At 39.4% G+C, this 25,680-nt stretch overlaps 3 protein-coding genes and 1 long non-coding RNA gene across 4 annotated transcripts; 3 read left to right on the forward strand and 1 right to left on the reverse strand.

Annotated features, from left to right (window-relative positions):
* Positions 1-18: 18 nt before the first annotated feature.
* Positions 19-3,872, forward strand: LOC110065838 (LYR motif-containing protein 4-like). The gene is made up of 3 exons (XM_020773004.2): positions 19-140; positions 1,647-1,767; positions 3,015-3,872. Exons 1-3 carry the CDS (start codon positions 46-48, stop codon positions 3,069-3,071), a joined length of 273 nt encoding a protein of 90 aa, XP_020628663.1. The 5' UTR covers positions 19-45; the 3' UTR covers positions 3,072-3,872.
* A 5,397-nt stretch (positions 3,873-9,269) lies between these two features.
* On the forward strand, positions 9,270-13,116 carry LOC110065890 (uncharacterized). Its single transcript, XM_020773060.2, has 2 exons — positions 9,270-9,866; positions 11,842-13,116. Exons 1-2 carry the CDS (start codon positions 9,694-9,696, stop codon positions 12,707-12,709), a joined length of 1,041 nt encoding a protein of 346 aa, XP_020628719.1. The 5' UTR covers positions 9,270-9,693; the 3' UTR covers positions 12,710-13,116.
* A 597-nt stretch (positions 13,117-13,713) lies between these two features.
* On the reverse strand, positions 13,714-21,842 carry LOC110065858 (transmembrane protein 208-like). Its single transcript, XM_089298798.1, has 6 exons — positions 21,789-21,842; positions 19,605-19,697; positions 19,013-19,072; positions 18,706-18,842; positions 17,488-17,572; positions 13,714-15,065 (listed from the first exon to the last, which is right to left on the reverse strand). The coding sequence occupies exons 1-6, from the start codon at positions 21,792-21,794 to the stop codon at positions 14,928-14,930; spliced, it is 519 nt and encodes a 172-aa protein (XP_089154924.1). The 5' UTR covers positions 21,795-21,842; the 3' UTR covers positions 13,714-14,927.
* LOC149106332 (uncharacterized) lies at positions 16,795-18,140 on the forward strand. The gene is made up of 2 exons (XR_016210019.1): positions 16,795-16,939; positions 17,263-18,140. It is a non-coding gene; the product is annotated as an uncharacterized LOC149106332 (long non-coding RNA).
* Positions 21,843-25,680: the final 3,838 nt, after the last annotated feature.

Here is a 25,680-nt window from a genome sequence, read left to right on the forward strand (position 1 = left end):
CAATCGAACAAAGCATGCGTCAGTTTGCTTCGCCCCATCTCCCACATGGCCCTTCACATCATGGCGACAGGACGAGAAGTGTTACATCTTTACCGTCAGATGTTGCGAGTTGGAAAATCATTTACCAGTTATAACTATAGGTATGTGTAGCTTAATATTCTGTGATTTAAATATGGACATTTTACCCGTTGTTGTGGGAAAATTACTGGTATGTCAGTCACACCAGTTTGCCCATCGTTTGTGAGTACGATGTGTAGTCGACTGTTAAGCTTAAGCGTACGTAATAATCAGATCATCTTGCCAGTGTGTTTTCTAGAGCCGTAGTATTAGTATTGGATTAAATAAGAATAGTCTCTGATTTGTCATCTATCTTTTTCCTCCTCAAGTTTGAACTGAAACTTCGCGTGCGATTTCAGGAGATAGGGGGATTACCACTGTCGCTTAAGCTTACAGTAAATCAGTACCTAGTGAAAATGAAACGAATCCATAGAACGGGAAAAAGAATCAATTCTTTATTTAGGCATATGTAGTTTACCGAGAGAGGAAATTAGCGTGATCTAGGTCCGCAAAGCATGCAAAGTTAAGGTAAAATTGCATATTTATGTTTTTGTGTCAGTTTACGATGATTGTTTATAAAACGCTATGAATTTTCTTTGCCTTTCGTATTAGTGCATAGGGGTAGTCTATGTAGAAAATGGCTTAATGATACATTAGGCTCTTTGCAGCCTTTGCCTAATTCTCTTTTTTTTGCCACTTCCACTCAGCAAAGTCTATGTTATGTCTTTCTTGTCATTCACAAGAACAAGTGACTAAGAGGTGCCAACAGCTGAAGCCATAGCCATATCAACCAGTCTTTTTCATTCCTTTTAAGAAATATATTTCTTTCTGACAGAACGTCGATTGCAAACATGCAAACCCCTTTTCTCTCCGTGATTGAGAAAGAGAAATAAAGAAAAAAGGAGTGCTTGCTTGCTCTCAGCATTATCCAAGGGTTGAGTCTGTGCATTAGTGACCAGCTCTAGCAGAGCTTATATATAACTCTGTTTCTGTAACATTGCAACTAGTTGCAAAGATTCCCCTTCCCTCCCTCAGAATAATGTCAAGTTGCCCTAACGATCCGTCAGTATTAACAACCTTTAAAAAATAAAAATATAGGAATTTGCAGTATATGTCGATTGGAGAAGGAGTTTGAAAATGAGTACCTGAGTGACTTTTCAAACCTAACTTTTTTTTCCATTTGACTGGTGAGGGGTCTGTAACAGAAATAAGTGAGGGTTATGGGAGTATAACTGGATTAAAATTCAAAAGTCCTGCTTGTATTTGATCCCCGATTTGATCTCACACCCAAACTGGTATATTGCTGCGGGGGGTTTCAACAAGGGCCGGACACCAGGCAAATTGACCATCTGGGAGGATGATTTTGCCCACCTGGTTTGGCCATTTAGTGGAAAGTTTTCTTAAACAGTATGGCAAATTTCAGTTTAAAAAGTTTTCCCCACCTGCGAAAACCAGTAACCTTTCTGCTGAAAACATCAAATAAGTGAAACTCCTGCTTAATATCTTAATTGACTGTCTGAACACCATAGCTTTCATTACTCCCTAACTCCTTATTCAAGTAAATTTTTTTAGTGATTTCTCTGTTGTAGGATGTATGCCACAAGAAGAATTAAAGATGCTTTCCGAGAAAACAAAGATATTTCAGACCCAGAAAAAATCAAGGCTTTGGTCCAAAAAGCAGAGGGTAGTTTAGAAATCATGAAAAGACAGGTATTTGTTTGTTTATGTTATATGTGCCTTTTTACCTTATTCACTGCACAAGCTGAAAGTTGTCCTTGGATTCTTGTTGTTTTGTAACTAATAGTCGCGGCAATGTAAAATTTATATTTCTCCTTCATCAATAATTATACCCACTTTCAGTGTTACATGCTTAGCAACTATCTTTCGATGTGCCATCTCTCAACTGCTATATAACCTGGCCTACGTCAAAAATGTAAGCACAACTGACTTCTTTACAGTGAAACTCAACTTTTAGTCATGAAAGATAGATTTATTTGACATCAGACTAAGGCTAGGAGTATCAAGAAGTGATTCTGTGAGAGATAAATCAACTGTTTTGAATGATTACATCTTTCGAATAATAACTGAGTAGTAGCAGCCCAATTCTACTGGAAGTCACTACTGAGAACCGATCAACTACGCGAAAATCATTTGAATTATCCTGTAAATCGGGAAATATGCAAAGTCTACTATTTTCGTCATTCATTTGAGGTCAGTAATTGTCATTTATTTGTGGTTTTGTTCTCCTAATAACTGGAAAAATGGCCACTTTCACAGTTAACTGTCTTTCAACAGTTTACATAGCATGTCGAAAGATGGTTGAAAGATGTCACCTATGTATGTAACTCTTAAAACAGGTGTACAGTAAATTGTTAAAAAAAAGTTTTTCTAATGTGATTGCCCCAGCGAGGGTAACTATAAAAAGTGTTGTCCTTTTGTTTTTGTTTGTTTGTTCTTTTTTTGTTGTTTTTTTTCCTTTTATTCGCTAGCTTTACAAAAAAAATTTTGTTCTTAGCGACTTGACTCTTTGACAGCCTGAACAGAAGTCATCTTCAAAGTCTCTTGCCTCTGAACAAGACTCAGTGGCATTAGTCACTAACAGCAGGACTATCCACACCCTGAAAATCTCACTAGAAGAATTTCTGGTACTTCTGGGTTTAAACTATTTACTAATTATTAGTAAATACAGTTGAACCTATGCAAATGACCACCTCCCTACAACAGCATTGTATTCACTCTTATTTTGACCTCTTTACAACAAACACCTCTCCACAACTGCAATGGCCACTAGAGAATGTCCCAAGTGCTAAAATAACCCTTTGACAACAGTAGGTTAACCACTGCTTACTGCTACACGGTCCTCATTACGTGATGGTTATGCATCACCATTATGTTACATAGAAGTCAACTTTCTATTCTTAGACCTAAACATAATAGTGCACGCATTTCGTTCACAGGTTTCTTTAGGACAAATGTACAGACATGAAAAGCTGGTTATCGAAAAGACAAGATGATACACAGCCTTGAAATACATTGCAATACCAGATGCTCATGAGCAAAGAAGAGCTTCTTCACCGCCTACTTGCATCCAGTGGAATGTTATGTGACGTGTACAGTACAAACTGACCGAACTTCTGCGTCAAAATATTTTTGTTTTTTTGTCATGCTGCTGGTGTGAATTTTTCAGCTTGACAGTAGTCTGTTTTCACTGTAATCCCAGTTCATTGAGCCAAAGAACATTGTAAACTATTGCTTGGCATTTTTCTGCCCATAATTTCTATTTTCCTGCCCTGTAAATCCACTAATGGGTTTCCAAAGATCAGAGTCATGTCAAGTTATTCTTTATTTGATTTTTGGTTGAGCAGAGAGTAGATATGAGTACAATGTGAGACTGGACAAGATGTAATGGCATGCCCACGTCACTTGTTTTTAAACTCTTGTTAAAAAAACAATCAAATAATAACTTGATATTTATTTGTCCTAGAAGAGTTAAAAGGGTCATGGGCTGCTTTTCACCCATGAGTGATAATTTTGATATATCTCAAAGCAAGAGCAGTGTTTTGGACAAGTTTTTGAAAAGTTTCAACCATTTCCTAAATATTTTTGAGGTTTTTCTAAGGAGCATAATCTTGAGCACAAGCACCTTAAGGTGGACGGTAAAAAGTTGGTAATTAGTGCCTTTTATTAGGAAGATTTCCTAAAGGTGCTAGTTAACAGCACCTTACTGTGTCTGTATGTTTCTCATACTTATGCGCTAGTTGTTCGCAGTCTAACATAGTGGTAAATTTGAATAGCAATACATTGGCGATACAAAAGCGCTAGGCCCAGGTTTACTGGCTGACTAGTTCCTAGCTGTCCACACGAAGAACTAATTTATTAATGAACGCCTGTTTCGCGTCGGTGACCTTTAAAAGGAAGAACTGTTTATGAACGAAGAAGTGCGCACACTTTATGTTGTTTTGATACTACTTGCCTGTTTGTCAGGCTTTCGTTTTTACATGCGAAGCTCAAAGTTAGATAAAAGGAAGACTTGGTTTGACATCTTTAGAAAAAGGAAAAATACATGTTAACATTTCGTGACGCTAATACAAAGTCAGCAACGACAGTGGGACTGCGGGACTGCGGTAGCAGTTACAGTCGATGACTTCGGTACCGTGTGATCAGCCACTGAATCTCATTATGGCCACCTCGGGACTGCGGTAGCAGCATTAGAAGACACAAAAAAGTGGCCGGGTATTCTGAAGTTTAGTCCAAAGGGTTTCCCATGTCTGAAGTTGTATGAAGACGATCGGAGTTAGCTAACTTACTGTTTTTCAAATTCTGCTTCATTTGTCGAATCCAGTTGTATCGCATGTGGTTGAAATCCTTGTTAAACACGATTATCAGAACTGAAGTAGTATATACAGCAACTGGCAGAATTATCACGCACACAGAGCTATGTCAAAGACTGTGTTTTCTATCTATAAGCAAGGCCACTTTCGGGAAATTTGAGAAATTGACCTTTTTAGCTTAGGTGGGTTGTTTTCCCATTACAGACCAGGTGATAATCTTTACAGAAGTGTTCTTCGATGCACTTAAAAAAATACTCATTGGTAAACGCGCTACCTTTTTGAAACTTTGAGAGCAAGAATTCTCAAGAGTACGAAATGGGCAACAAATCACCCAAGCTAATAAGGTCTTTAGTCCGACATTTGCGCAAGGATCAGAGTTACAAAAAAAAAAAAAATTCAACTGCACCATGCTTATGCGACAACTTTCGTAGTACTTGTGAGTGTCCGCGTGATATACTTTAAGTCAATAATAAAACCGGGAAGTCCATACAAGTACCGTATTTACTCGATTGAGAAGCGCCGCCCCCCGATTTGGCGCCGTATATGAGCAAATATATGAAAAAGCACCACACTCGAATAAGCGCCGCATACATTCTCAGTAATAGCGACTTTAAGATACTCCAGGCCAGGGCGAGGGACTTCTTCGGCTACTTTGGCGGTGAGATACTGGGCTGACTACGACGTTTTTCCCGCCAGATCTTTCTCCTCCGCAGAGGCTCCCTATGGGAAATTGAATTGAATATTGAAAATGGAAGGTGCGTGGAGGACGATGGGAAGAGTGACCCGCGCGCTTTTCCCTCTCCCCAGCCTCCGAACTAGCAGCCTACGGTCAAAGCAGAACGAAAGAGGCCTCTGTGGAGGAGAGAGCGCGAAACTCAACAAGTACGGTACAACTCAATCTAAACCAGCCTCCGAAACTTATCCACCTGAATTACAGTGTGTTTCAGTTAGAAGTGGTTATATTTCATTGTTGTATTTGCTTGTTATCATTTACACGTACACCTTTTCTAATTTTTATCTGCCCTCAAATAACCGCCGCGCCCGTTTAAGCGCTGCAACGCGGCGGAAACACTAACAATTCAAAGAGCGCCGCGGGAACTCCGTAAATGGCAAGGATAATATTGGGCACCGCTATCAAGAAGCTATAAAGAATTTAAGTTCATAAATCGCAGGTGGATTGAGCGATAGTAAAGTCATAAAATGCATGGTTCATAAGGTACCGCTTCAGTCTGGCTTTATAACAAACTTAGCGTCCCAGGCACCATGCTGTAGAATGCCGGCTGTCAACCTCGTTTACGGGGTTCCTCTTTTTTCTGAGGGGCGAGAAGGATAACTAATAGAGATTGCCCTGGGAACGAGTTCGGCCGGGATATGATCATGAAAATGCGTAATTAAATTCGAAAGCGTTCGTGACAATACCGATTGGTATTATGGTATTAATAGTTCGGCGTTGCTTGATTGAGGTTGAGGTTCACGGTGTTTCAGCAAGAAGGACCTAAGAAAAAAGCATGAATACACGTGTTAGCGTTGACTCCTTTCTTTGTTTCCTTCTATTCGACACGCCAGAAAAAAAAGACACCTTGAGTTTCAAACCCATAACACCTTGTGATATTGTTACGCTTTGGTAGGACCACATTTCTCGAAACAGTTGTATGCCTATCTTCGTTGAGATTTTTTGTTGCGTTTTAAACTGGGGGAGTTTATATCTGAGGAGAGACTAATTGCTGGTTTTCAGTGTCATGCAATTCAAAATAGATCAAAATAAAAATCAAAACCGGTCAACAGATAAAGTCCAGAATCTGGGAAATGAAAGAAAGTAAATATGCAAAGACTCTCGCCAAAATTGTGGTCACAACAATTTTTCTTATGCGAGATATGCGGAGAAATTTTTTACCCAAATTTATAGAGATTTGTATGGAGACGCCATGCTGCTGCCCATCCGTATGGGCACCAACATGGCGGCCGGAAACCAACAGAAACATCTGTCACTGAGTTTTGCTACAAAAACGTGAATTTATCCCTCGAGAAACTCTAAAACATTAAAATAATACTTTTTCTAAGACATGAACTGTTCAGATAGCCAAGTTCCCCGAAATAAGACACGTTTTTAACCATCATGACAGCTCTCTTGGTCGTCACGTAAATGCCGCGTCACGCGAAAGCTTAGAAATTCAAGCGTAGTGTATCACAAAACCAAAAACCTATTCGGAGCGAAAATTTGTATGAATATTAGTTTTCGGCTGCTCTTATACATTATTTAAGTAAAATTTCAGGAAGATCAATAGTTTTGTAGTTCGAATTTTAGTGACGTCATGTGAAAACCAGCTATAAGCGGCCGTTTCAAGATGAAAGAAAGAAAGACAGGAAGCCACTCTGAATTGATCTGCTCTCGGCTTTGCAAAATTTATTCAATGCTCTGTGAAAACTAGACTTTCAGAAAAGTCGTTCGTCTTGTTCATTCATGACCCGAGCTATTCTACCCTGAAACTCATGAGGTCGACTTGTGGCAAGTCCACGTGAGAACGTTAGTAAGTTGATATAGTAATAATAACGAAGTTTTTTGGCGCGTTTAGAAAACTCAATGCGCTCCCATTAACATATATATATGCCAACTTTGGACGGGAGAGGGGGGCTCCTAGCTGGAATACGTTTTCGTTAGAAGACGAATCTGTCTGTCACTTGGGTGGACTAATAAGCGGGGGCTTAAATATAAATGGCATTTTTCAGTAGTTGTGATTAATTTTGTTCGCAGTTACTGTGTGGGTCGTGTCTGGAGAGGGCGGGGGAAGGGCGCATGGATCATTACGCAAAGCGTAACATTCCTAACTCCGTCAGAAATGTGGACCCCTGCATTTACATCTAAACCTCTATCATCCAGCCTCAATATCCTTGGGCATTTTCTTTGTACTCCTGGGATATATGGATGGGGGGTACCGGGTTTTTTATTTCCCGTCGATTTCTGGTTTTGCGCTGGAGCCATTCAGATCGGACTCAAGCTTAATTTACAAGTAAGTGAGGGGGTTATATTGTGACAGTGACCATAAGGACGTCATATTAGTCCATTCCTTCGGATGTCCGATAAAATCAGATGTCACCTGCCCCCCGTCTTTCGTCTCCGTCTCCGCGAGAGCCGAGGAAAGTGACCCTATTGACTGTCCAGGCTTGCTCGCTTACCCTAAACTTATATAAACAGGATGTCTCAAACATGTTTTTTGTGAAGTTTTAATTTTCCTGTAGATTTTTACGAGATATATCTCAACTATGCAAAAGAGTGAGTGGCCTTGCGTAGATATTAACTTAATCGTTACGACTTGAAACAGTACACCGTAGATTGCAAACACCCTAGAGTTTATGGGAAAAGTAAGACTTTCCCGAAAGAGATCAAGGAACAAGTACAGCACGAGTTTAGTATCGTGCAACGTTTGTTTCTCATTATGTGAGACACACTTCAGTCAAATATAAATTTAGAACATTCGGTTGTTCCTGTTTTCTTTTTTATTTGTAGCGTTGTCCGCAAGGAAGAAGTATAAGAGGTAAAAGAGAAAAGGGAAGTAGTGAAGAAAATCGACACTTGTTTTCGAATTGGTGGTAGTTTCGTTATTTATAATCCAACTGTAACTGAAGACTACCTGTCCCTATCATCATTCATGTGGGTTTATTTATAATCCAAATACAAGTTATTTTTCGTTGTCGAGCTTGGAAGTTGCGGTTTAAACCAATAAGAAAGTGCTTTTGCTATATTGTCATTTATTACACTGTATAAAACAGGAAGACCTAAACTCCCATCACACTATCACTCAATTATTTATACAGGTTCGTTCTGTGAGTGACTATGTACATAATACATGCAATCATTGTGGTTTTACAAAAAGTTGGAATATTGAGAGAAGTGCCATGCAGTAATTAAGAGGAAAATATAGACTTTATCTTATATGGTGCATATTACGAGTCGTTTGTTTTATTGTGTTTTTCGAACAAAATATACTACGCTTAAACTGTAGATGATCGAATCGGATAAGCTCAAAGTAGGACTGAAAACAGTGCGTTTTTTTCCACTGAAGAGCAGAAATAGAGTCATTTTTCAGAGGCTACGTCAGTTACCTTGGCCGACAAAACTTTCCGGTGACGAATTTGAATTAAATATTAATGCCACACGTACAAACAGACATCTTCTACAACAACGCAAGTGTAAAGCAGAGGAATAAAAGCGAAAAGAAAAATGTTGCCGTTTAGTTTTATTTTGCCCTCACTCACAGTTTCTTCGGCTTTGACCTTCAAAATCGTTCCGCTAGAACGCGAAAACTGACTTTTTTTCAAAAATAAAAACCAAAAGAAGAGAGGTGAAGAGGAATCGGCGGGAGAGCTTTGTTGGGTTTCAGTTCGTTTATTACGCTCGGCCAATCCTATTCAACTTCCCTTGTATTCATCAGCGCTGAACTTCCGTTGAGGCTAACATCTGAAACCCGTCGAGCACACAAGCGAATTACTGCTGTTTTCACCGGTGAAAATTTACCTGGCATCATGGTTTTTTAGTGCACCGGATGTCGCTCTGCTTTCGAATTTCACAAGCTGTATGTTTTCCTTGGATAGATTTTCAGAAACTTCTTCTTGATTCTTACGGGCTAATAAATATTCAAGGTGATTTACACAGCGCAAAGTGTCCCACAAATGATTTTCCGAGCTATCTATGTTGCTTCACATTTTCCGTTGTTAAACTACTCTGCGGTCCGACACGGATATGAAAACAACGAGTAGCAATTTACTTCCGGTGTATGACGAACTTGGGTCAAGATGATCTCGTTTAAGCCAATCGATGACAGCGCTTCTGAAACTACACTTAAAACGCTTGATTATATGAACTATAACCGTAATTTACATGATTTATGCTATGACTTAACTACAGGAAGTTGAACTGAAACGAATAATGACATACCGTATATTTATACCAACGCCGGCAACGCTTGAATGCTTAAGAAAACCGACCCGAGCAGTAAACAGTGATAGCAAACGAGGGGAATATTTTTCCTTGAAAAAGGAACGAAAACAATTTCACCGAAAAGAAAACTGATAGCCGCATTTTCACTTTCGGCGGTCGTGCTAGACAGTGCCTCGATCTCAAGGAGAAAATTTTATGTTTAGTCTGGGAAAAAAAATGATTATAGAACTTTAGCAGTTCCCAGTTCCTGTGTGACTTCATCGTCTTCCGTACAAGTAAATGACTATGGCGAACGGTTGGAGGTCCAAAGAGTGAACTACATATAACGGACTACAACAACTCGGCGGGCCATGCTTGTTGGAACTTATAATGTCTACATCGATAGTCTGCGGCGTGGTAATATCTCTTACAATCAATTTGTCAACTGGAGTGTTCTTTTTCTTCGCTCCAGTGGTTACATTCCCTTTCTCCAAGTCAGAGAAGCAAACCGCTAAACGGCTGGTCAAGTTTTACAAAGAGAAACCAAGTCTCATCCGAAAACTGTAAGTACTGCAACTGAACTTTTTCAAACTTGTTTTGAGCGATGCGCAAAGGTTTGTTTTATGTTCTCTGTTGTCGTGAGTTGAGAGAAAAATAGAGCGTCTTGTAAGTGATTTAACTAAAGCCAGTGAGGTCTACTCCTTTTCGGCGAAGCTTAGGATTTTCCTAGAAAACGATATGATTTCAGAACATACAACGCGCGCGTTTCCGTGCGTTGCACGAGCGCAACTTACAGCGCGCGCGCTGCGAACAGATTTTGGAGTACTTCCTGTTGTCCGCGAAAATTCAAAAAAGACAATTTTGTGATGTTGGCAGATAACAGCATTATAGTTTTACGACAAAATCTACTGGATTATCTCAATTGCTACGTGATAACATAAACTAGATTTAGGAAACCAGATATGTCGCTTTCGATTCACCAGCTGACCCGGTAAGCATTTTGATGTCACTTTCGTAAGATTTTTCCGTCTAGTTGTTTCACGTTCTGCAGGTTGCGGTTTTCGATGGCTATTTAAAGAAAACATAATGACATGCATACTTTTTTTCCCATTTTAAAACTGTTATACGTCTTTCTAATGACCGACTCGTTACGAAGTCGGTATCTTCGATCGCTTCTCGCTAGTCACTGCTGATTTCCTCTGCGGTTCAAAATAATTATCTAAGAATTCTTCCCGACCACCGGCCTCTGGGGCTAGTCTCTACGCATTTTCACTCGATGAGCTGAAACACAAAGAGCGAAATAATCAAGAAATGCGACTTAACAAGCAAAGCTTCCCAACTAAGTCATTATTAAAAATTTAGCCTCTCTGTTATCAATAAGGAATAATAATATTATATTGCTGCTCTTTGCTCGATGCTTTGAAAAAGCGAATCGCTCTACCATATGAAACAGACCCAGGTTTCGCATTAATACTTCCTTATGTCTCGGAGTTGCAGTGTTTTAGTATTTTGTAGTTGTAGCAGAGTAATTTCAGGCAATGTAGGCTAAAAAATTCCAAAAGGAGGCAGGACTTAGCACACAAAAAGGCCACTCTGCGAGAGATCGATTTCTTGGGGAACTTACAAATTTCAATATCCGGAATCGCTAATATTCCTCGCGCGTTTTCACCAAACACGTGGCTTGCTGTAGTTCAGATCCCATGTGTCCTTTTATTTTACTTTTCGAAGCACGTTTTCATTTTCGAATTGCTGTATTAACATGAAAGAGGCGTAAGTGCCGCTTTCAAGCAAGAACTGGTCTCCAAGACAAACAATTCTGAACTAATTCGGCGATTTGGCGGGTGGTCCTTTTATTACAATACTGAGTGTTTCGTTTACTTTCCCGTTCACGGAAGCAGAATTCACGTTGCGCTTCTGGCTGCTGATAACGCCACTTTCGAGATACTTCGCGCAAGATTTAAGTTTCCTTTATAAACTTTACGCCTATCTTTTAATATTTAAAATGCATCCTTGCAAGTGTTTACCTAAGTCCGCTACATTAATTAAATAGAAGATTCAGTGTTGCTCAAACGGGGTCACCCACAAAAGTGGTTACTACAGCCTGAAGCGACTGAGATAATTGCCGCTCCAATGGAGTACATCACGTACCGTGGGAATTTTACCTCTTGCCCAATAGCACAACAGGAGAACTAGTTCAGTCTGAGTTTATATATTACTCAAAGAAAATTAAATTATGCTTTAAAGACGAATACGGAGCGCGTCAGATAAAAAGACGAATATTGGAACCCGTTGACCTAACTTCCTTGTCCCCATTATTTCACTTTTCGTTTGTGTTTAGATAAAATAACTGAGATACTGCGCGCGCTCTGATTGGTCGTTATTTTCAAACTTTTCTCGTGTCTCCCAACATCCCGCGTTGCTCTATTGCGCTGGTAAACGCATAGAAAAAATAGTTTATGGCTTAATTACAACACAGGTTCATGTATTAATCTTTTCAATGAAATGACAAAAAATATATTTTGCTCTTCTTTTCTGCAGGTTTAGAGACCACGTTTTCTCCATCCTTCTCTTTTCCTGTGGATTGTACTTAACTTCTTTAAAAGACACCTTTGCCAAGCCACTTCGAAACACACCCACAACTTTCCTGGTCATCTTCTCTGTCTATCTCGGCAACTACGTGTACAAATTTTTCCAGGACTTCTTGCTAAGAAAGGAGCATCCACTGTACAAGATCAACCTTCTACATCATTTTGTAACGGCGACAGCTTACGGGGTGTTAATAGTGTACAGACAAAACTCCATCTCTGGAGTCATCGGGCTGCTCTTCGAAGGAAGTGTTCTTGTTTTCGACTTAAACTCTTTGCTTCGCTTGCTTGGCGTGAACAAAAACAGCTGGTTCTTCCTCTGTGTATCTACGCTGCGACTGCTAGTGACCATCCTTCTGAGAGCGATCTGTCCGACGGTGTTGCTGGTGATAACTCTTTCGAGTCACAGTCCGTTGTCATTAGAGTACGTTCCTCTCGGATTCTTCTTCATGAACATCGTGTTCTTCTCCATGATCAATGGATGGCACGTGAAGACCTCTTTCGAGAGCTTGAAAAAGCGATTGTTAGCGAGGCGCCTTTCTTATTACTACAGTAGGCCCAGGGCGAACAGCGACAGTAATTTAAACAGTATGGAACTGAACAATATCAGCTCTGTCGCTCAAACGCTGACTCGTACAACCCTGCCTGTTATTATCCCGACCGACGCGAATTTCCGACTATCTTCGCCCGTGTCGAACGTCAATATGAACAGTGACGAAGTGTCCAATATCGCGGTCTCGCGACACGAACGAACTTTGCCTCAGATAAGTGTTATTATCAACGATACGCCAGGATCAGACGAACCGATAAATCAAGTTTGAACTGTCGTCAAGGATTCTGAAAAAAGGAACGATCTTGTAGACGAAAAAAAGCGAAAAAACTGAATGAAAAATCTCAAAGATTTGTCTGTACATGGATAGCCATGGAGAAGTAGACAAAGTTTGATTTTAAACTCGCGAAGAAATATGCGCCATCTGTTTTAAGATAAAATATTTATTTTAGTTCAAGCTTGCATTCCTGCTGATGTTGGCTATAATAATTATGAAATTATAATAAAAAAATTGCTTTCTCGTAGAGAATTATTGTAAATAAAGAACGACAAAAAACAGTGGCTGATTCTTTAATTCTACTTCATTTTCAGAAGCGACAGTCTGACATGATCAAAATTAACCATGGCTATTTAAAAAATTATTCAAATAATTGATTGAAATTGCAAATGCGAGAAAAAGAGCGTTTTGTTTCTAACAGTCTAAGTAAACGTTAGAGCCGGTGGCCATCTTCGCACGAGGGATCTAGGAACAAGCGTTGGTTGCGGGCGAGACACCCACCCAGTTGACACCCACTTTCACTTTCACTTTGAATGCTGACACATGCTATGCCGTCACAGTTCTAACGAAGCTGACGTACGTGTTCAGAGAAACAGGGGGAAATAATACTTATTTTGTACTGGGAAGAATCTATCAGCTTTTTTCTGTGTCTGGATCATTGAGCATTGGAAGCGATCAAGGCGTTAAAACCAACTGCGAGATATAAAGTACAGTTTTCGCGATATTTTTCCTCGTATTCTCGTTGCTCGATAAAAAAAAAGCTCAAATAGAATTCCTTTTCAGCTGACATCCAGTTTCCTGTTGACAGTACTCGCTTTGCTCTTCCCTTTTGGTTTTTGCGTGGTCGAAAGCGAAATATGACCGTTTTCGTTGCATAGTTCCTTGAACATAAATAGTGAGTATTGCCAAGCAACGCTTGAGGAAGACATGTACACCACGCTGGTTTCGTTTCTCAGCAACAGCTGTTGATGAAGAAAAGGAAGACTTTCCAAGCTCACTACAAATTAAACAGCATTTTGTTTATTTCAGTCGTCAGAAGTGTAAGAGGAAGTTCTCTAAGAAAACGTCAAGTCGGGTCCCGTCCACACTTCAACGGAGAATTTTGAAAACGCAGCTTTACCTCTCCGGTTAGGCCTTCCGTCCACACTAATCCGTCTCCAAAACGGTGCTCTTCGAAAACGCTCTTCCAACCGAAGAAATTTGAAAACGTCTGCTGTACGTTTTAGTATGGAGGGAAACCATTTTGAAAACGAAGCTTTATTTTCTTCAAGCACAAACCCAAAATGACCGGTTGATTGTTTTGTTTTCAAATTTCTCCGACGTAGTGCAGTCTGGACTTAATGGTATATGCACTTTTAAGAAGCCTACGAAAGAGGCCAGGTGACTTGTTTTCAACGCCTGTTTCACTTTGGTCAGATCTTAAATTGTTACTTCACCTGTTGATTTTCACCTGTTGCAAAGAAACGGCGTGCGGGAATTCACGATCAGGAGTTTCCAACTGTGTGCGTGGGTTTCTCACTACAATTTCAAATGGGTAAACATTCTCCCACCTGAACGAACGACGCCGAGTTAACTAGAAAGGACATGTTGAGAGCAGGAGTTCTTTGCAGTTCTAGACCTTGTGTTTCTGACATAAATATTAAAAATATCAAATGACGGACTATATTCTAAGTGAGACGCCAGAAAACATTTACATACTAAATAACTCCGCTCAAGGCATCTATAAAACAAATCGCACTCTTTAAAGCTACCCACGAGTACTTTTTCTTCCCACGTATCAAATAAGTCGTTATCACTAAGTACCAATGACGAGCTTCGAAGGTAACTGACATTTAATGTTGCCTGGAGATCCAGTGAATAGGTATTTTCTTATACCTCACGACTGAAAAAAGGCAAAATAATTCCGCTTTGCAGAAATCCATGAGCATCATTCCAGTCGACGCGACACACCCACAAAATTTTCCGCAATGTCAAGGCGCATGGCGCGGCCGCGTTCGAGGTGTCTACTGAGAGTAGTTCCCCGGGGACATTGCTGGGCAGGTTACGTGATATGTTCTTGCCCAATTGAAAGAGCCACTTCAGTCTTGGAGCAGTTTACAAAGATGAAAGTACGAAGCGCACAAATAAAAAAAAATATTCTGTGCTTCAAATCAGTGCGGCGTGTTTCTTTTGAAGAAGTACTGTTTATCTGACCATCACGTCTCTTCATAGCTTACATCATTCCAGCTCTTTTCATTTTTCTTTCCATTTTCTTCTGTTTCTTTGGGTCCACTTCTGTCTCGTCAGGTTGGGCAAATATCCACGGGGCTAGAATATACACCCATAACAAGTATATAGCCCTGCAGGGTGCCTGAAATTAATCCCAGAGAAAAAAATGAGTATTTTTTAAAACTAAATCTTTAGGCTATTTCCGAATTACCTTTAGCATCTTTCTCAAAGCGAGTCTTGGTGTCCATGCTCTCATATGAAAATGCGATTTCATTCGCATGCAAATTAAACTCATTTTCAGATGAAGAGTTGTGCACCAGGCCTCCCTTTGATAGAGAGGCTTAAGGCAACTCGGAAATGGGCTATTGAACTAAAATAATAGCATGCAAATTAGCCACCGTTTCTTAACATAATGAAAAAAATACTATTCAAAAGCGCACGTTTCGCGCCTTGATAAGTTTTTTCGTAAGAAATTCTCTAGTCAAAATCTAGCTTGACAGTTGTTCAGTAGACATGATCTGGTAATCCTCGCCAGTGCAAACAAATCCGTAAGATATGAAAACGCATCAAGTGAAACTTACTCGTGGATTTCACGCAATCACAAGATCCGTTTCTAGCTACAAGCAGGAAGAATGGAAGTTTGCTTGTTATTGGCTGGCTAATGGACCAATCAGATATCAGTCGCAATATAAACAAAGAATTCGATGAGCCCTTTCCATCGAATTTCTAAAGGTGTTACTAGCGATTTCTACTTGCAAGGGACATGAAGAAAGTCTCTTCGAGTGAGTGCAGCGTACAAGTTTCAAAAAGCGTGCTATTGCTTGTTTCGCTCAGATCTGCTGATTGTACAGTCACGAAGCTCAAGGATGACTGTCATCGGTAGTTCAACTCAAATAAACCAATCAGAAGAGACGTTCTAAGCGTGACGCATGAAGCACGAAGCGCTCGGAGGACTGTTTGCGATTGGTTGTGGGTTTCACTTGAATCAGCGTTCCAAGCGTGTAGGGTTTACCACAAACTTCTCGCAAGACTACTTCTGAATGGTTGTTACAATCAAATAAACGCGCCAAAAGTGGTGATACATACGCGTGTAGTTGCATTTAAACGTCAATAATAAAAGGATTTATTATATGGCATAAAGAACACCATTTTCTTGCGGGAAACAGCAGGTAATCCAGAGCTAGTAACATAACTCTATCTCGCCGCCTTGGGTATCCAATCATGGGGCACGATAGTGCGGGATTTGGTTCATCTTATGCGCTCGCGGAACGAGCCAGGTTATGTCTGTTACATTGGCTGGTGAAATCAAATTCGATTTAGTCCGAGAGCTTCGTACTACGAAGATCACGTGTTACTGAAACATTGCTACCGTGTTTTGCGGTAGCCAAAATGCCTTTTAATATCTTTCCAAGAAACGTTTTACTTCCGCTACAAATGTTTCCTCACTTGCTCCCAAGGAAACAGTTTTGGGAAATAATGATCCAGCAGATTTTTGAACAATGTTTCCTCGTTTCAATTTTTTTTTTTTTAAACAACACTCATATGAGACATTTCTTGCCGGAAATAATCTGTCGGCAAATCAAAATAGCTCTTTCGATTTACGAAAACAACCAAAATTTCCAGAAATTTTTGTAGTGAAAGATAAAGAAAGAAAACGAGTGTGCCGGAATTCACCTATGAAATAAATTATATATCATTATTTTTAATTGATTACTAAAGCATTCATTTTAGACGTATTTTAATATTCGTCTTCCACGGTAAATACGGTCATCATTTTTTTTTTTGAAATATGCTACCGCATTACTTAGCTTGTAACTTACAACCCTAGTGTCAGAGTCTTCCGTCCTCTAAAAACAAGGAAAGAAATTAAGCTAGGAGTCACGTAGCGAAAAAGGAATGGTAGGAGAAACTGCGTTGTCTTCTTTCGCCACTTCACGAGTTTCTTTGCAACCCAATATTCACTAGCTTTTTCAGAAGAAAAGATGAAACAAAACAAGGAAGGTACAGACTTTACAGGTCAGGTTTGACAAGTATGAACAATATTTTCAGAACGTTTGAGAGCTACGATCAAAACATTTTGTGTGAGGCACCTGCCTCGCTCCTCCGAAAAGACCATTAAGTTTTATCAAACATAAAATTATGAATAGAAAAGGCAGATTTATATTAAAGCAAAACCCAGGAGACAAAGGGGGGGGGGGGGGGGGCGGGCGGCATAATTTCAATTCTCCTGACCTATACAGGCGTTTCATTAACGTTTTCAGCAGGAGGGTAACTGATCTTCACGGGCCAGCAAAACGTTTTGAACTGAAAATTATAATATATGAAACACTTTCTTCTAGATTGTCAAACCAGGCCGGCAAAATCGTCCTCACAGCCGGTCAATTTGCTCGGTGCCCAGCCAAGTTAATGAAAACCCTGCCCCCTGTCCCAAGATTTGTGCCAATGTCTTGAATGGAAGCAAGGCGCTAGTCATTGTTGGGATGAACGTGTCTGGATGCATTCAAAGAGAAAGAAATGACAGAAAATCAAATAACCAGACGTTCAACGATCAGCAATGCACTCACCAGAAGCATAAGAAGCCACATCCAGTCTGTGAATATAGCAAGGCCTTGAGTTATCACTGTTAGAATAATAAGGTCCTTAACATGTCTGCAATAAAACAAAACAAAAGATCAGACAACCCTACATATCCAAATCATATAACAAAATTGATGCCCATTATAGCCAGACAAAGACGACTTCACCAGAGACCACTAAGGCCTCCAGGACTGCATGTATATTCAGCAGTTACTAGCACATCCCTGCCAAAAAGCTTTGGGGAATACATCCCTCCACTTCCCCCACCCGCCTAGCTACATGTAGTCTCGATTTCTGCCAATCTCTCAGATCCAGTTTCTTCATGACTGCTGTAATTGAGCGTTAGTTAGCCCATTAGTTACTAGCAGGCGGACTAGTCGAGAAATAGAAGTGGACGAAGGGGACTGTAATTTAAAAAATATATATATTTTGCAACATGTTCAAGGGGAACACAATGTTACTGTCTACCCTTTTGCTCAGCAAATCCTGCATGAAATGAAAAACTAATCAAGAGTTGGATTACATTTTTTCTGATGCATTCAAGGACAAGTTGTAAGGTTAAGCTGTGAGTTTTGATTGATACTGTTTAATTTCTAAAAGAGAGATTGATTAAATAAAGATGATCAATATGATTCAGTAAGATGATTGGCCAGTTGTTTGGGTTTTAGTTTAATACAGCTGGAGAACCTACGTGTTGCATGGAGCAAAAAGGACAAATGAAGATTGATTAATAACAGACCTGTCTTGTCAACTTACAGGAGCCAAAACTGAATGGTTTTGGTGACATAAGGCCCCCCTCCCCACCCCCCCCCCAGCCCCAACCGTCTCCTAAAAAACCACCGGGAAATCTCTAAAACAAAACTTAACAAATAAGGGTCCACAGTTCCTGCATCAAGTTTAACAAAGGAAATCATTACTTGAAACGATTTTGCTTCTGTTTTGTCCTTACTTTTATGATCATTTTAGGAGACATTTTAAACAATCAAGAAAGATTGTTTTTTACATTTCAAAACACCTCTATTAGTACCTCAAAAATACTCCACTGTGCATTAAATATTTACCTCTCTTCCCAATGTTTGGAAATGTGGTAAATTACTATCTCAAGTTTGATTTATTACTTGACAAATGTGACAAAAATACTAAATTGACAGGTCTATTATAAATTATCAAATTATCCTAACAGTGTTCTATTTACTATCACATACTCTGCAGTCCCTGATTCTGAATTAAGATCCATTCCACCATCTATAAGCGCTCCAGATTCAGAATATGTAGGCTTTGCCATTGATTCCATAAACTTGTATAATCCACTATAAAGTGCTGTGACAATTAGCAACAGGACCTGGCAAAGATGTTGGACAAGATTATTTTTAACTATATCATTTTCACAGCTGGAACTAATAAAATTAATTAAATATCAAGTCCATTCCATTGTCACATAAATGATATTAATAAGTTCAAGCACAAATGAAGTGAGTTAAACAAATAAATTATTCTCAGGTACGAACTTACCCATGAAAACCAACTTGAATTGAAATTGAAAAAAGTGAATCTGAAGATAATGTATGTCACCTGAAGTGAGGATAAATTACATCAATCAATCAATGTATTTTAATTGATCATTGCAAAAAAAAGATAACAAAGTTGGCATAACAAACATGTTGTTAAATCATTGCATCCTTGATTAAGTTGACCTCTTTTTAACAATATAAAAACTTGATGAAAAGATGCTCATGATAGGCAAGGTAGAATCTGCTTGCAGAAGCAGAGGGAAAGGTAATATTAAAGTTTACAGTGGCCAGAAAGCAGTCACACACTGCGGAACATTATGCTGGCCTCTATGACTTGAAGCCTGTCCGTAAAAGGTTACCTCCAGCACCAAGGGGGCGGGGGATACTCCCTAAAATGGACTCTATAATGGAGAGGCTCGGGGATACCTTTTTCAGGCTGAGGTATGTAAAAAGGTAAGGATTTCACAAGCTTCTTTCACGAAGAGTATGCAAAAGAGGGCAAATTGAATTTACCTCTAATCAAATTCTCCTAACTTGCCCTATAAATTTAGACATTGATAACAGTTCTGCCAACATTTTATTTACTGTCTTACCTCAATACTTATCATGACCTTGGCATAAAAATCCAGAGTTTTGTTGTTTTCTTCAAGAATTTGTTTTTGCCCCTTGGTTGCTTGTTTTTTAGGCTACAAGGCAAGGTGTGAAGTCAATAATTTTGTAATACTTAATATTATTCAGATCATTAAACAATACATGTAGGTACCCTCTAGAGTAATGCCCCTTCTCTTGGCTCAGAAATAAATGCCTTGAGTTCTGAAGAGGCTCTTTACATTACTTTGAATTTCATCACAACAAGATATGTTACTGTGTACACTTGATTTTACCTGGGGTTATCAATGACTTTGTTCTCAGGAAAACACAAAAATTTTTCAAATCTGGGTCACAAAAGATTTCAGCTTGCAAAATTCAGACAAATCACTTTTCAGATACAGTGGAGTCCAAATTTCTCAAACACTCGATTTTCTGAACCTTCAGCTTCAGATAACTTGAACCAAATGTCATTTCCCTCCCCTCAGCCAAATACTGTCATTTTACACCGGATTTCTCTTACTACCCGATTTTTCAAACCAGTTTTTGTTTGCCTTGGAGGTCCTCTGTATATCTAAACTTGATCCAAGTTAGAAAAAGGACACTACCAATGATATTCTCTGAAAAAAAATTCTCAAGAATCTGATACAGAAAAAGTTGGTAAGTATAGTATTGACCCTGGGGCCTGTAGCTGGATCTAAATTACAGCTGCTGTTTTGTCTTTTGAAGCTGTTGTTTTGTTGTTAAATATAAAAGAGCAAATAAACAGTTTATGTGAAAATGCCCAGGGTGGATTCCCATATAAAAAGGACGGGGTATGCTCGTCGGAAAACCTCTAAGAGGTGCCAAGATCCTGCTTTCTAGGAGTGTCTTGAAATGTTTTCATCCCTGAGAGGTACTAATTGTAAAACAACACATTATCTCCTGCCATGCTTTTTTAAGCTCAGTGCCCTGAATGGTGATGCAAAAGCTCCCGCTGTGGACCTCTTGGGGCTGAACACCCTATGAGGTACCAAAACTGCTTTTCTAATCCCTGAAAGGTACAACAAGCACCCCTGTGCTTTCTATACAGGAGTTACCCCTGGGGAAAAGCAGTCATCTTCATAACTTTTTCAGGGTCAACAACTAGTTTCTCCAAACAAAATCAAAACAAACACTTCAAGACAGGCAATAAGAATGACAAGGATAAGTATTTTATCAACTTATGACGTATCACCAAATTCTCATACTCATAAACATATTGAAAAGAACCCTATGGACCAGGGTACATTCAGGGTAGGTTATGCCGAAGATCTTGGGTGTGGCCTTTAAATTTAATGCTGTGTACCGGCGTGCGATCAGAGTTTCTAACATATAGCAACGTGCACATAATATTTGCTGATGCTTGCTTATAAACGCTTAACTACCCAAGGCAACTTGGCATGATAACTATGGCTTCTTAACTTATCTTTATCCCCCACATCCTGGCTGATAACAGGCATTGTATAGGATCCATTTGAGCCAAATGTTCCCAGCCGCATTGGGATGGCATATTAAAATAGCATTTTTGACATGGGACTTTGGCCGCTTGACAGGTGCGTGGCACAGAATTTAAACTTCCTTGGCGTATCTTCACCATGGAGGGTTTGCAGAATACACCCTGGCTCATAGCCACAAACATATTTAAAAGAAATGTATGGAACAAGGAGAAATATAAATTTAAATATTTCAAGCTATGGATTGGATGGGTTTAACTGAGGAGAAACATTCGTTTGATCAGCAAATACTCAGTTTCAGAAAAGAGCTTATTAAATGCAATCCACCATTCAGCCAAAAGTTACCTATATATCTAACCTGGTAAGGGAGTTGCAGGTGTATTTATAAGTATTGTATTCGAAAAGTTGACCCCCTAACGCCAGATTCTTTAAAAGAGCATTGGACGTTATAAATGGTGATAAAACAAGTCGATCACAAAGCATAAACAAAAACAACCAAAAGAACACGTAAGCTTAATAAAAAGAGGAAAAAAAGCCTCGATTAAGCTTGAAGACAAACGGACAGGATACCTGGCAAAAAATGAATTTCCAGAATTAAATTGTTCCTAAGTCTTGAATTGTTTCAAAAATAACTGGTAAAGATCATAAATACGGGCAAAATATTCCACGAAAAATGTCAAAAATTACGAAGGGACGTAGAAAGACTAAACTTACCGCCATCTTGAATCCAGCTAGTGCCAAGCCCCTCTCACCTGGAAGAGTGAGAGCGTCTTCCCCTGGTGTGTGGGGAAAAGGAAATTATTCGCTTACGGACGGACCATTAAAAAAGTGATGGGAGGGAAATAAAAAAAAATTCATGCAAGGGAGGGTAACTGAAAGAAAAAATCGTGCAAAGAAGAAGTGGAGAAAAAAAATCCTGCAGAGTGAATTGTACTATCGGGCTTACAAACTGTACCCACCTGAAATGGCAACTTGGCAGCCACCTTTATACTGCAGTTTTAATTTCTTGATATTATCATTCAAGCCCAATCGATATATTAAATTTATCAGCTGAAACTCTTGGAAAACACACCAAAAATGCTTCAATTTTGCAAACTTTTCTGGGGGGGGGGGGGAGTGGCATGCCCCCATCCCTAGTTGAATACTCCTTTGGCCCCATACTTGCTACCAGACAGTCACTCACAGAACCCTAGCTTAAACATTGATCCACTGCATGCCAAGAATGAATTTTATTACAAGGGTAATGAATCAATAAAATTGATATTTCCCTGTAAACATCAAACTAAAAAAGCAATGCAACCCCATTTTAGACATTATAGCACTTGAATGTGTCTGATACTTGGTTATGTTTCCCCTGAGTTTAATTTTGACTGGAAAGCAAGATGACTGTGTGAATGAAAAAAAGAATTTTTTTTTTGAACTTGGGGCCTGTTCCATGCAGGCATTCAGATTGTGGTGATCGAGAGACTGAGAGTCAAGATTAAGATTGCCGCAGTAGAGTATTTCCCCCTCCAATTCCCCCTGTCCCCCTCACCAAAAAAAAAAATTCCACAGGAGACTTTGCCCCCAAAAAAAATCCTGCAAAGGTAGTGGACATGAAAAAACTTCCTGAAAGCTGAAAAAGTCTGATCCCCCACCCTCATCACTTTTCTAATGGTCCGTCCCTTTAGTAAGTAGACTGAGATTTTTCTTTTTCTGATGGGGACTGGATAATGCAAAGCATTCCTGATGCCAGGGCAAATGCATCAAATTATACCAGAAACATGAGGTGATAAGTTTCTAATGAAACAAAATCTGTTTGGTAGCATGTGTCAATCCAGAAAGTTAATCTACACCCTCCAGGAAGGCTTTGGGATTTCAATGCCCCACCCCACCCCACTGGAAATTCTATTCAAGCTATGCCAGCTATATAAATTTGAAACCTTAACCCACTCTGAAATGTAGGCGATGCTCGATTTAAGCAATAGAACACCTTTTCCATGTTTGCATTAAGGCCTCATCTTAAATTCAAGACAGCTATGCAAACCCAAGGCGTAGTCAAGAATTATGCCAGCCAAGTGGTCCATCAGGCCAGAGCTTATCCCGGTTACCATAGCATGAAGTGACTAGGAGTAGAGAGAGGCACTGTGAGACTAAAGTGTCTTGCCCAAGTACACAACACAATGTCCCTGGCCAGGGCTTGAACCCAGACCGCTCGATCCGGAGACGAGCACACTAACCATGGACCACCATGAGGCCACCACGCCTCCCTATTGCTTTTATAATTGGTCATAATTGTTTAGGGCCGGGGCCAAGGAGAACTCAAGGCATACTGGTTTTACTTACTTACGTGGATACAGGCCACCTTTCACCAAGAGAACATGAGGGGTAAGATGCCATACCATATAGGTCCTATTTACCAAGGGCATCTCTCCCTAGTTATTTTTAGACATCAGGTACCCAGTCCATTTGGTCACAGTTATTTGAGAATATTTATCCCGAAAAATTGTTCAATACATTCACCTGTAGTCCAGCTGTTTCCCAAGAACTAAAAACTATGACCATAACTTAATGATAATGAGTTCCGTCATATATTTATTAGTTTCTACAGAATGCCCATGGAGACAAAGTTCACTATGCAACTTTATTTAAGCTTGAAAGTATTGAGATCTACGCACTTGAATTTTTAATGACTACTTTTCCTATAAATTATGCAAAACATATTCTGAAACTCATTAATAATTCATTAAGTTTAAACAAAGGAAGTCATGACCTTGACAGTGTTTTGATATCTGATCTTAATTAGCATAGATTTTTATGATTTTAGTTCTCCATTTTCTCCTTAGTTTTAGTTTCGATTTAGAGAGTGTTTGACCACATTTCCAAACACCTTGAAGTTCGTCAAAAATACTCTGCTATGCATCGTATTTTCAACTCTCTTCTCATTTGGAAACATTGTCAAACACTGTCTTTCGTGTTATATATATTATATACAATCGCAATTTGAGAAGATTTTTATTGTTTCAAACATAGACTGTTCACAGCCTCTCGACTATTTTTCAGTACAGGTAGAAGAAAAAGCAAGCTAAGTGAGTGTGAAGCACGCAGGTTGGGGGCGGGGAGGCAAGCAAGGATAGCCAAATGAAACAAATTTCTCAGTCCCCACTTCCTACCCCGTCAAGTCTCTTGTTTTGCGCTGGTGTCCAAGTCTCTCCTGATTCTATCCATGTGTTCAACCATCTAATATTGATACGAGAAAATGGAGTGCTGTGAACACTATTTCAAACATGGAGTGGCCACAATTAGAATTAAATACACTCGTTTGTGTACATGCACCTTGTTTAGAGAAAGAATATGTATTGACTTGCTATAAACATATACATATTGTCTTAGCTACCTTTATCGCACCAAGTTCTAATGTTCATGCTTCACCTCAATAAAAATCAGCCTTGGCATGCCCCTGATTGAAGAGAGGTCGATGAGAAAACAGAAAAGGGTAAACCAGAAATGATTCAAACCAGTGGTTTGCTGAGAAACTTGCGATTTTTGAATTAACTTTTTCAGCTCAGCATATACATTGTCATCACCATCATTCTCATGAAAACTCAGTTTGTTTCATCTAAGCAATATGTCATGTCAGCTCATATAATTATGTACTGTGTGGTTCCAGAAAATATCCATACATGTACCTCCACCAAAGATGGCTATTTGGTTTGTATCCCTCCTCCCACCCGGAATTTCCAGTTTTTCCCTTTCAAAATTTGGCTATTATATTAAGACACCTCCTAACCCCTTGGATTTTCCCATAACCATCGTTAGTGTGGGTGTGGATAATTTCCGGACCTGCACATTATTTTTGAATATTTTATAGCTTTATGGGTATGCCTTACACTTCACTTTCACACCAACATATTGCAAGATATCCCCCCAACCACCTTCCCATATCACAGGGTAAAGCAGACTTCAAGATATACATTTTTGCTCCAGGTGTCTTAGCCTGTGAACACAGAGGTATTTCCAGATGTCACTTATTTTTCGGCGGAGAAGAGTGACAGCTGGAAATGGGTCTGCATTTGCAGGCTATAGGTATCATCTGAATAAATGTCTGCTGGCACAGGTTGCAGCTATTGTAGCAAAATACTTCACTTGTGTATTGAGTTAAAAAAATTTGGGGTGGGGGTGTGTGGCACGCTTCCCAAAAACCCTTATCCTATTTATGACCAAAATCTGTGACATTCCCTACCCTATTTACGACCCGATCAATTTATGACCCAACCCTAAAATCAAAACTCTGTTTCAGACCTGCATTATAATTAGTTCCCTAGCTTAGACCAACGTTAAAACATCATTTGTGAAGGGCTTTTGTTGATTTTCTTTTCGATAATGATGAAAAAGTGGCTTCTTAAAAACATACCCATATCAAGGCTACAGTGCAAAAACCATACCCCATTTACAACCAAAATGGCCAAAATCAGCTAAAATCGATACCCTATTTATGACCAAAACGGCTGAAAAACCATACCCTTTGGGGTCGCACATACCTATATAGTCTATATACGGGAGCACCCCTGGGAAACTTACCAACAGAAGCAACAAGAACTGAAAAATCTTGAACAGCACATAAAAT

This window comes from Orbicella faveolata, unplaced genomic scaffold (assembly GCF_042242905.1).
Source record: "Orbicella faveolata isolate gen_17 unplaced genomic scaffold, um_ofav_v1 contig_3, whole genome shotgun sequence".
Taxonomy (NCBI): Eukaryota; Metazoa; Cnidaria; class Anthozoa; order Scleractinia; family Merulinidae; genus Orbicella; species Orbicella faveolata.

Excerpts from the sequence above, each read along its gene's own strand:
- LOC110065858 (XM_089298798.1), bottom strand. Across the intron at positions 18,843-19,012 it reads ATTCAAGTTGGTTTTCATGG|GTCCTGTTGCTAATTGTCAC; the intron begins GTAAGTTCGTAC and ends CATCTTTGCCAG. Across the intron at positions 17,573-18,705 it reads TCAGAATCAGGGACTGCAGA|ACATGTTAAGGACCTTATTA; the intron begins GTATGTGATAGT and ends GTTTTATTGCAG.
- LOC110065838 (XM_020773004.2), top strand. The coding sequence starts at position 46 with ATGGCCCTTCACATCATGGCGACAGGACGAGAAGTGTTACATCTTTAC. Across the intron at positions 141-1,646 it reads TTTACCAGTTATAACTATAG|GATGTATGCCACAAGAAGAA; the intron begins GTATGTGTAGCT and ends TCTCTGTTGTAG. Across the intron at positions 1,768-3,014 it reads TAGAAATCATGAAAAGACAG|GTTTCTTTAGGACAAATGTA; the intron begins GTATTTGTTTGT and ends TTTCGTTCACAG.
- LOC110065890 (XM_020773060.2), top strand. The coding sequence starts at position 9,694 with ATGTCTACATCGATAGTCTGCGGCGTGGTAATATCTCTTACAATCAAT. Across the intron at positions 9,867-11,841 it reads CCAAGTCTCATCCGAAAACT|GTTTAGAGACCACGTTTTCT; the intron begins GTAAGTACTGCA and ends TCTTTTCTGCAG.